This window comes from Prunus mume, linkage group LG2, assembly GCF_029339155.1.
Source record: "Prunus mume cultivar Tortuosa linkage group LG2, ASM2933915v1, whole genome shotgun sequence".
NCBI lineage: Eukaryota > Viridiplantae > Streptophyta > Magnoliopsida > Rosales > Rosaceae > Prunus > Prunus mume.
The window spans coordinates 27,874,854-27,886,701 of NC_142699.1; the positions used below are offsets into that span (position 1 = coordinate 27,874,854).

At 38.0% G+C, this 11,848-nt stretch overlaps 1 protein-coding gene across 4 annotated transcripts; it reads right to left on the reverse strand.

The window, feature by feature from the left end:
- Positions 1-1,329: 1,329 nt before the first annotated feature.
- Positions 1,330-11,561, reverse strand: LOC103324143 (TNF receptor-associated factor homolog 1a-like). Of its 4 annotated transcripts, none has more exons than XM_008226181.2 (13): positions 11,201-11,561; positions 10,144-10,367; positions 9,110-9,221; positions 8,208-8,296; positions 8,036-8,104; positions 7,821-7,950; positions 7,188-7,346; positions 6,473-6,821; positions 5,554-5,666; positions 4,631-4,781; positions 3,503-3,978; positions 3,215-3,422; positions 1,330-2,906 (listed from the first exon to the last, which is right to left on the reverse strand). In XM_008226181.2, exons 2-13 carry the CDS (start codon positions 10,319-10,321, stop codon positions 1,527-1,529), a joined length of 3,414 nt encoding a protein of 1,137 aa, XP_008224403.2. In that variant the 5' UTR covers positions 10,322-10,367; positions 11,201-11,561; the 3' UTR covers positions 1,330-1,526. The 4 variants fall into 4 exon arrangements, with proteins under 4 accessions (XP_008224403.2, XP_088901099.1, XP_008224404.1 ...); XM_089044973.1 differs by having other exon boundaries at positions 3,296-3,422; positions 11,201-11,512; XM_008226182.2 differs by having other exon boundaries at positions 3,296-3,422; positions 3,503-4,002; positions 11,201-11,512.
- Positions 11,562-11,848: the final 287 nt, after the last annotated feature.

Genomic DNA, 11,848 nt, shown 5'->3' on the forward strand with positions numbered 1-11,848 from the left:
AAGTTTCAAGTCTCCAAAATTTGAAGTAACGTACACGGTACTCCACCAGGTGTTTGATGATATCAGTATCATTTATGGTTGGTAGCCACACCAAATGGAACCATGAGACGGGGATAAGCAGAAGCATGGTGAGACAAGCCATGGCCTGCGTAGTTCTTGACCTTGAGTGGGCAGCCCGATCCCCCAGTACCGGGGATGTAGGTGCACCTGGAAGACTCGGAAGGAGGCAGATCACCTCTCGGAAGAGACTGGAAGTTCATAAGTTCATGCTTCATAAGCCTCGCTTCAGCATAGAGAATTCTGCCAGCTTTGTTGGGTTGTACATGCAGAAGACACAGAAGCAGCAGCGCAGCCAAAGCAAAGTTGACAAGCCCCATAATATTTTTGTTAGGTGCAGTGATATTAAGATATAAACGTATGTGTAAACTTCATGACGGAGTTACGGTATTTATAGCTGAAACCTCTGAGGAACTTTGGTATTATTTTATAGTGATTTGGAGGAATTTGACTGTTGACTAATGGGTGGATTTGTTTAAAACCATTCTTTTCGTCTCCAAGTAGAGTTCAACAAAATTGAATAGGTCATGTGAGCAATTAAATAAGCTTAAGGGAGAAAGATTTGAACTTAATCCCAAGGTTTTGCTTTCCACTTTCCTTTTCATAGGGGTATTTTATATGTGTAATATCAATAATGTTACTTATACCATATTTATTAACGGCCCATCAATGTATGTAGGATCCAACTGTATTAGAGATGTGATCTGCAATGTGATCAGTAAATATGGTCCAAATAGCGACACTCGTATAATATTTGATTATTTGAAGTATGGGATATACTATAATGTTACGGGTCTTTGAGGATTAAGAATTGTGTTTCTTTCCCTTCACGTATCTTAATTCATCGATTTATTTATGTCACCAAATTGTTAATGATGTCTGAATATTGTCCAAATTGTTTTAATGTTTTAACGGTATAGGGAAAGTTCATGGGACTTGACACTTTGGGGATCCCATTATGCATAAGCGGACAAATATGCGTACATGGTATGGTGAGAAGAATATTCTGAAGTCATCCATTACGATAGGCAAATCCAAATTCCAAATGGGACTCTCTCTCTCCAATACCCAAAAACACATAAAAACACTGGTAGGAAATCAAATAAAAAAAGATTGTGTCGAACTCCAATAAAAAATCCATCTCTGCATTTCTTGAGAAGTTAACATATAGATCATGAGAAGAACAGTGACCACACAGCGGTGATGGGCCAAAAGTAATAAGTTAAAATGTCAAAAAGCCTGCTACAGCCATGAACCATGAAAACCCCAGGATAAATCAAAGCTTCATTTCTAACTTATGAAAAGGATGGAAGAAACACTCTTTACAAAATGTTTTCTTCTGAAAAGATTACAACCTCACTCCAAATGTAACGACCCAACAATTTCCTCAAGTACATTATTACAACGGACAGCAACCCACTAATTTGTGGGTAGGTTCCGTTGCTCATTCTCTTCACTAACCATCCTCTTCACTGACCATTTGAAGGCCGGAATACAGTGTACCCATTCACCCCACATGCCATGTTCGAATATTCAGGACTGTAGTAAGGGTAGCCCTCAGATTCTGTGTTCCTCATGCCAAGTACAGATAGATCAGAATTTGCCATCGGCCACTGGTTAGGAATTAACCCATCAATCTGCCCATTCACATAAGGTGGCGGACCAGCTTGCGGTGTAAATTCCCTAAGTGATTCGAAATGTCCCCCTAAAGAGTAGCCCCTCTGGAACCCATCATCTTGGTAACTCCGTGTCCGCTCAAACCTACAAGAGCTGGTTGCAGACCCCGTGTCGCTAGACATGCCCAAATCACCGGGGTAAGAAAACTGCCGATTTAAGTGGGTTGGCCCGTTGCTGAAGGGGTGGAAGACTGAGCTTCCTCTAGCAGTTCCAAAGCCATGCTCATCATCAAGCAAATCATTGATGATATCAAGGTGAGGGAATTCATCGGCCGATACACCTTGGGTCTGACGCCCAGATGTACAGGCTGGGAACTCAGTGGACAAATGTTCCTGTGGCCTGCCATGTAAAGGCGGTTTGTAGAAGTCAAAATTTTGATCATGAAGCAAGGAGGAAGGATCGTAATTCATGCCTTTGATCGATTCCCTTTGAGAACTCTCCATCCATTGGGGTCCATTATGCAACGCATCCCGAGTTACCATCCCAAACGAAAAACCTGATTTAACTGAGCTTGGGTCCATCATTTCAGAGCCCTGAGGTAAGAACATTGGGGCAGATACCAAGGCTGGTGACTGTGAGTATACTGGGGATGGGTTCACTCCTGAGGTTGGAGAGTTATGCGTCATACCAGTTGAACCTGAAGCTACATGGTTACCCAGAATGGCATTTCTATATGACTGGGGAACATAACTATGAGTTGCTGGTGATGGGTCAGGACCCAACCGGCCAGCTGCACTTACTGAACGAGCAAGCAGAGGAGCTGTTTGAACAATAGGCACAACAGCAGAAGTAGGCCTGGGACCAGGAACCAGAGGAGCACTGGAAGGCCTAGACAACACAGGCACTTGCTGTGCCATGGCTTTTTCAGCTGGTTTTGGAGTTGCAGCCTTCTGAGTCTCAGGTTTGGACACACAGTTATTCTGGGATGTAGTAGTCAAAGGTGTCACTCTATCAGTATGCTGGGCACTGATTGAGGATCCCTTCCTAAGTGGAACAGAATCTATAACAGCACTACTCTGGCACTCTGACTTCGGTTGACCCATCAAGGGCACAATTTTAGGTGGGCTTCCAGGTGAGGATGTTACTGCCGATGTCTTCTCTTTCAACGGTCTTTCCAAATCAACCTGATCCTTGATACTCAATTTTTTCTGCAGTGAAACAACTTCTTCCTCCTATAACATGAAATGCAAACAACAGTTGTGTCACACTCGTGAAAAATAAGAAATTAACAAAATCGCAAGTTATGATGATAAATGTAGCTTTCTAATGTGTTAAAGAGTATGGGTGGCAAGGAATAATGACAATTGTGCAAGTACAATAGGAAATATTGGGGACTGTACGACCTTTGAACCAATTATACAGTTAGAAATACGAGATAGAAGAAGTAACCAGTAGGGTCCAGGTGGTGAAGGCCAACAACAGCAAGGCAATCTTCAAGTCATGGAAGACCACAAAAAATTATAAGGAAAGAAATTATCACCTTCTTAACAACATGCTGCTCCAGCCACTTAATCCGATCCTGCAATGAATGAACAGCAGGCTCAGACTCAGATTCACGCACCTTATTACTACTTCCAGAAACATCATTCAGAAATCCTGCATCAGCTACAGGTCCAGAAGGCTGATTATCCATCTCATTTGGCCAATTATTCCCATCACTTGTTGCCTTACCACGCTGATGTTTCCCCCTGCAATTTTGAATTCAGGAAAATGATAAAGTACCTTGTATGATCACAGTTGCACAGCAAGAAATGCGAGCTATATTTACCTGCTAGGTGATTTTTGGTTTTTGTAATTAGAAAAGGAGTTCCCCTTATATGGCCCATTCATTACCACTGATGGGACTGAGTCTGTGGAACATGTTGAGGAACTATCATCCATCACAGATGGGCTCTTTCTCTCAGATACTCCATTTTGCACAGATGACAGCCCACTAATTCCACTGCTGCTGGCTTCAGTGGGAGGATGGACTTCTGATGTGTCAGTGTCCCAATTTATTGGACCAGCATCTCTGTCTTCAGAATCAGGCTGAGGTACTTCAGTAACACCATCCACTGAATCAGACACATCAGATACATCATCCAGTGTTTCTGGCTTTTCAAGCTCCGGTTGCTCCTCATCCCTTGTGTAATCTTTCATTTCCTCAGTGGGGTTTTCTTCTTCTTGTTTCTCTTGTACTGGTATATCAGGCCTTTCCTCCCTCCCTTTGTCTTTCCCCTTCCGGTTATTCCTCTTCTGTTTAGCCTGTAGAAAAGAAGCAAGGGATGCCTGTCGGAATCAAAGGGGAAAATGAGGAATTATCATTTTTGACAAACTTTCAAACCTACCAACCCCATTCCCCTCATTGCAGTGGTTTCAGTTTGAACAAACATTAACAGAAATGTTGCATTTGATTATTAGTTTATCTATTTCCACCATAAAGCTGGGAAAAGCTTTTCTTAACTCAGTTTTTCACCTATCTGAAGGACCAAAATAAGAGATTAGACAGTAAGACTAGTATAAAAGGGATCCCTGGTGGCAATATTGTTTTCAAAGTCAACAAATAAACACCCCATACTTAGTAAAACATCAGAGAGTGCACTGCAGGAACAAAATAAAGCCAAAAGATACATTGTTCTGATCAGAATCCATGCATAATAACTGATGCAATATTCGCAAAAAATATGCATTCCAACCAAGGCTAATAGAAAAGGTTACAAATAACACTTCTAAAACAGAATTGCCTTTTTTAAATATCCATTTGGTGAGTTTAGATGAGAGCACAGGACTTAAGATGTCATTAACAAATACAGTCGTTCTGCTGATAACTGTTAAGGGAACATTTCATAAGACTCAACTACTGAATCGCATGAACAGGCCAGTTGGCAATATCATAATACTCTAAACCGAACCAAACCTGTTTTTTCTTTGACTTCTTTTCCTTTTCAGTTGCTCCTCGTTTTGCCTTTTGCTCACTTTCAGCCTGCCATGCTGCCTCTTCCTCACGGATGAGTTCCTCTTGCCTCTTCAATGCAACAGATTCATGATAGGCAACTTCAATTTTATTGCTGCACGTAAAAAGGGCAAAGAATACACCATTAATAAAATTAGACGCATAAATATGATCAAATTGTCATTGTTGAACCATTCATACTGTTAAAAGGCAACATGGTCTAAAGATATCTACCATTATCTAAAAAAGTGATAATTCATCACTCAAAGTGACATTCAAACAACTATAACAAAATGGCTAACTTCATTAGAAAGCTGGCTAACTCTAGCTTTAATGTTGATGACACTGAAAAAATTCTCAACAGTATGTATACTAATTCACCAACAATGGAGAACCACATCTTAATGCTCTTTTCTAGTATTACAATACTTGAGAAATGACGATCCAAAGTAGGTTATGGTCTAAATTATGTCATTTTCGATTCCACTCCCCAGGCACCAGCCTAACTCAACGTACACAAAATGTATTTATGAACGAAATTAGTGGCCATAACTCCACCTATTTCACTTTGTGTAGTCCCAGGAACCACAATCCCTGGATTAAAAAATGGCATGCCATTTACTGTGGAAGCAAATATACAAAAGATAGTTTGCTAAGAACAAAATACTAAGAATCCATATCCATTATCAACCACACATTTCACAAACAGATAATTCATTAACCATAACTCCCCCTGCACATTGCGCGAAACAAATTTGCAATATTATGAAGTGGGATTCACAACTAATTTAGTAAAAAGAAGACCAAGGGCAATTACAAGAAATACTGTGGGACAATACTCAATAATTATACCAGCAAGAAAAACACATATTGAGCTAAGAGGATACCTGAAAATATGGGCAAGCACAAATATTTCCACAGTCCTACGACCCAATTCCGTAAGACGTCTTTCATCTCGCTCGATAGAATCTTTGTTGAAGTCCTCTCCAGAATTTCCATCCTGCAGAAAAACCAGAATGGTTATTCAGAGATCAAGCAAAACTAATCAAATTCCTTAAGTATCTCAGCCCTCCTCCTTTTTCAATCACACTCATAATGCATTACATATCCTCGACAACAATTAGTAGGATATTTAGTAAATTAGACATAGAAATTTTCCACCCCATTAAGGTAATAAAAGTCCTAATAGAATCCTTCTAAATCACTAAAACACCAGAATATATAGATCTTTACCCTTGTGAACAAAATTTGACTAAAACAAAGGGCTGGAACTTCCCATTAGAAGGGGTGCGGGGGCTTCATATTATTGGCAACTATACAGTCCATAGGCCGTAGTAAGTTAACCAGTTAATCAGTAACTGAACAGTGAACAATGGCACTAGACATGAAGATATACTAAACTAATAAATTAATAAAGAGAATATAACAGTGTTTGAAGTATTGACATATCCAAAAGCATTGAGGTGAAGAATAATTCACAGTAAGTATTGTGAAAACAATGGGTAGAAAATTTTCCTTTGTTTCCTCAAAAGGTAACAGAACTTTAAACCTAAATACTAGGTTAACAAGAACTTAGTTTATATTCAGATTATCTTTTGTACCCCGATACTGATTCCCAAAGTCCTTGACATGAATGAAACTGGAATAGTTGACAAATCAATTAAATCAATAAGCACAAACATCACGAAGTAATATCTAAAAGAAAGGATGTAATCCCCAATACCACACAACCAACAATAGGGACTTAAATGCATCAGAAAAACCAATCCAAACTTCACTGCTCAACATAGGATGTTAGCAACTCACTTTTGTACGATTTTGAGGACCCTTCTCATCTTTTGGAGGTAATGGTTCCATGGCAGCCCTCTCAAGTAGCAATAGCACATCATCCACCAATACAAACGCATCTTTCTCCACACGAACAATTGGTGCTGGCATTTCTTCAGCCTCCAATAGTTTCACCCTACCTTTCTTGGATTTAGTTTGGCCTTCAAGAGCCTTCAAACCACTATACAATGAATCCATTACCAATGTAGATGTGACTTCTTTCTCAATGAAAAAATGCTTAACGACTACTTTCAGGACTGCATCCATCTTCTCCCTGGACATACGGCGCCTAGCATTTTGTTCAATACCCAACCAGAAGGAGCGAAAGCTGCAACCATATCAAAAGAAATGTTACTATAAAATAGACAATATTTAACCCGTAAGCTAAGAAAAACATTTGTACAAACAGAAGAGAATGCATGCATGCATACATACATGTGCATCTGTATGCTTACATTACAAACACATGCACCCAAGTCAACATGTTAACGGAAGTCCAGAAGATACAGCAAAAATGCCATTACATTCATGGTAATTCACATTTATAGGAACCGCACAAGAACTGTAAAAGAAAGCTTTCAATATATCATGTCTTCCCAAGATAAGGCATTGTATAGCCAATCCTAATCGTGATCATTTCAACTTTATTATTTAAGCTGTAGCATGATAAGAAAGTTCCAAAGCAAAGATATACCTTGTCCATCTAGCTTTATCCTCTATCAACTTTCCAAGTTTGCTTCTTCTCTCCTCCACAAAACGACGACAGATTTGCTCTACATTTGTCAAGTATACCCTAACAAGTTCTCTCCTATATTGACAGTCAAGGCAGCGGAATGGCCGGTCTGCTTTCTCCCTATAAAACCAAGAAGCAAAGAAATATAATTCTTGCAAAGACGATTAAAATGCATGGCAAATTAAAACACAGAAAGTAACATATAAAGTTACCCAAACAATATGCAGCCACCCAAACCAAAAGGTGTGATTTTTTTATGAAGAACTTTGCAATCAAAAGCTGGAATTTAAAATAAATAAAAGAAAGGCCACCAGAAGAGAGTGCCCTTCAAAATCATAACAGATGAGAAAGTCAGATTTATAAACATTAAAAATAAGAATAAAAAAGACAGTAAGAAGAGGGTCCCTTCAATATCACCACCAGAGATGCAGTGCTATCCTTAACTACAACGTATCCTTTAAATCAAATACCATAACTTATGTAAAACAAAATCGGGCCATGGTGAGACTTAATTATGATAGTTTTTCCCATGTAGGAGTCAGAAATAAAACATCGGTGCTCCAGTAAAAAATTTATACATTAAACAACCATCACCTGATCACTTGAACTTGAGCTTTTATTATAAGAGTGTCAGCATCAATAAACCCATCTAATACTTTTGACAGCTCCATAAATTTTTTCCACCCCCAGTCATGCTCTTTCTTCCAAAATCGATGTAATGTATCTGCAAAAAATTTGCATTTTCTGAAAAGTGGTAATGGATAAAATTGAAAGCCCACTACAACTAAAACATTGATGAACCAACCAACCAGAATATTTCGACTTCTTAGGATCTTTATTTACCACAGCTATTGTAAACTGTGCAAAATGACTCCAACCTGTTAGACATACAAACAATAAATGCTATAATTACACCACAAGAAGAAAAAAAAAATCAAGAAAATCGATCATCAGAACTCCAACAAATTAAATATAGCACACCTGGAAGAAGTTTGTCATGATTAGCTACACAAAGAAACAAAGAGAGATGATTGCAAACATCACAACCCTGGGGATAGATTAGAATATACCTGCCACGTAACAAAAGTTTAAAATTCACATCTTAAAATGGTTGTTTAAGCAAGCCACATGTGTTCATCGGCAATTAGGCACCAAACTTAAAGGGGAACTTTTTTGCAAGCGTGTATACATAATTCTCAAACTACAAAACCTGTGCAACCTTTCAGAAAGGCATTTTTTGCTACATGCTGTTTTGTGGGTGCAAATGGAATCTGTAATTAACTAAAAAGAGTACTTAATATATATAATATATAAAAGAAATTATAAGGGAGACTATTCATACCCCCAAAGATAAAATTTTGGGTCTCGAATAGAACCCCCATGACTAAAATCAATTAGTATATCAATCACATGCATGATTAAGAATAAGGAAGAGGAAACGTAATGTACAAAATACAAAACATAATATACTCATTACGAAAAAGGGCTGATGGATTTTCATTTTTTTTCAATTTGATGTTTTTCAGATTTTTTTTTCATTCTATTTGACATAAGTTAAAAATTGGACTTTAATTGTTAACAGACTCAAACACAGTGACTAAAATCGGAAAATTAAAACCACAGTGACCAAGTCTGTTTTCAGGTCAAAACACAGTGACCAAAAATGTGTTTTACCCTAACTATACAAGTGTCTCAATATACTAACACAGTTGGTGCAAAATGCTGATACAAATGCATAAAAATTTACAGATTCCATGGATAAACTTGCAGCATGTAGGTTGAATATGGAAACATAACCAAGAAAACAAAATTCATAACAAGAAACTTTTTCTGTGCTGAACATCTATGCTGTATGGCAAATAATCATGTTCAGAGTTTCATACCATTTGTAGCCGCCAACCTCAAAGGCATTACTACGAAGTTCTCTTTTGTTAATCTGAGAAAATTTCTCTATCTTCCATGTATATTTTCCATATAACTCAGACGGTTTGGGCCCTATAAAGAAGTAAGATAGGTTTGTGAACTTTTAACAAAATAATCATAATAAAATTTGAAAGCAAAATCACTCCCTAGCATAGATGATATGGAAAATATACAGTAAAAATTATTTCTTGCAATGGATTAAATGAAGATTAAATTCTCACTCCATGTGGGTGTGATAGGCAAGTCAGAAATGCAATACACCAAAGGAAAAATGAAAGCAACATATAGAGTCAGTAATTTGGGGAAATATAACATAGTATGAAACTAATTCCGTGCAGAGACGAGCACTCAAAAGCATTTTCTGAACTGAAACCCCCTCTATTTTCAAAATAACACACCTCACAACATGTTTCAAGTAGAAAAGAAAACATAAAGCGGAACAGGTGTACTTTTGAAAATATCAAATATTTAAAAATTCATATGGAACAAATTCTCCAGCCCTTTTTTTGTCAAACCAAGCAAAGCATTGGCAAAAGTGGAGCGCACACACACACACACTCTCTCTCTCTCTCTCTCTCTCTCTCTCTCTCTCTCTCTCTCTCTCTCTCTCTCTCTCTCTCTCTCTCATTGTCTCTCTAGGACAGCCAAATTGACCTCCCACTTGAGGTGATTTGGATAAACACCCAAGAGAACTTCTCCAACATTTTCACACAAGGTTAACAAACTTCAAGAAAAAGGGTTAGGCATATCCTCTTTTGATGATGCAACATGTGCATAAAAACTTAAATATGACCAAGGCAAATGTATTTGAAAGAAATTGGCAAAATCACTTGTAGAGAAACCATAAAACATTGGCAGCTACATTTCCCACAATCCAAATCCAAGTACATATCATTCTTTTTATGCATTGAGTTCCACAAGCCCGGTATTTGATTGAAAAAAAAAAGGATCACACAAAACAAGGCATTTAGCATATAGTGAATAAAAATTATACCACCGTCGTCGTCGTCGTCAGAGTCCCAATAAGGGGGCGAAGTAGATGGGGTTCCATTTTCCACCTGCTCAGAGGACCGCCATTCAGCTAAGGCTTCCCCAGACAGGCAGCGCTGCCCACTTGAAATCCCCTCCATAGACCTTCCCACTCCAGAATCTTCACTAGAAATCCCAGCCATTTCCCACTCCAATATTCCTGTCCTCACACTCCTTCAACCTTGCTCACTAGATAAGAAAAACAACCCGCCAACAAAAAATTTATCAACATTAGGATTTCAACCCCCAATCACATGAAAAAAAGAATGTGCACACTACAAGCCATTTTCCTGGTACCAAATCACACCTTAATGCTAAAAACCCAAAAATAAAATGTCGATTACATCCCAAAGATACATGCATCACAACTTTTTGATTTCAGGGGTAAATTGTAATTAAAATTGACAAATTGAAAAACCCTTCTGTCCGGACTGGTTGCTAGTAAATGCAAGGAGAAGACCGTAAAATTTATAATAATAATACATTATTTAATTGGGACCTGACTGAACAAAATTCTCAACTCCACTGACTAATTAGCTAAGATGATGACAGTTCTACAGCAATCAAGACTCAAAACGACATAGAACGCAAGAAATAAGAAACTTAATTTCAACTTTTTTTCAATGATTTTCTCTGGAACCAAACAGCTTATGAGTTACCATTCCCTAAACCAAAAACCCACATCAGAAAAACCAAATATCAATAAACCCTAAAACGGAACTTCAAATACTTGAAGAAACCAAGCTGAATTAAAACCAAACAGATTGAAAGCAAAAAATTCTTTAATCAAAAACCCTAAAAAGTCAGAACCATTTTGATGAACCCAATTGCAGGAAACTCAAGCCCAATAGAAACCCACAATAATCTGAACCAATAGAACTAAGATCGCGGATAATCAATCACCTTTAAACGCGATCAAATAGAAACCCTATTGAAACACAGAGGCGAAAATAAAAATTAAAGAAGAAATACAAAACGGAATCTCCTAAAGGACATCGTATAGATCGAATAGTAATACGAACCTGCAACGAAGACCAGAGCTTATTCACAATGGCCAACGGAAGCTCTGAGATTCTAGAGAGAGAGAGGAAGAAAGAGAGAAAAAGAGAGAGAGGGGTCGAAGGAGCAGCAGAGAGAGATAGAATTGAGCAAAGGCGGAACCCAAAAAAGAAAATCTAATTTTATTTAATTTAGGTTTTTTCAATTTTCATTTTATGGATTTTTTTTTTTTTTTTTTTTTTTGTGGGTTTTGTTTTGTCTGAGGAGGTGGAGAATGGAGATATAGAAAAACAAAAGGGATGGTGCTCTTCTCCTTCTGTTATTATAAGAACCAATTTTATGCGAGAATCAAAAGGATTTTGTACTCGAGAAAAATAAAATTCACGAGCGACAATTTGAAGGAAAAAAGAGGGGCAGAGGTCGCGGTGCGGAGGCTTATATAGGGTCGGTGGACGAATGCTGCCTAGAGTAGTTCCTTCCATGTTTTTACACTAGGCATGGAGCTTCGTTCACTGGCCTTGCACCTTGTGGGACCCATTTTTTCTTATTTAGGTTTGGGTGTATAAGGGCATGTTTAGTAATTGGACTAACGAGTAATCGGACTAATTAGGAAATAGAGTCAGTCATATGCATACCAATTAAACTGTTTACTAACTGCTGAAATCTAAATG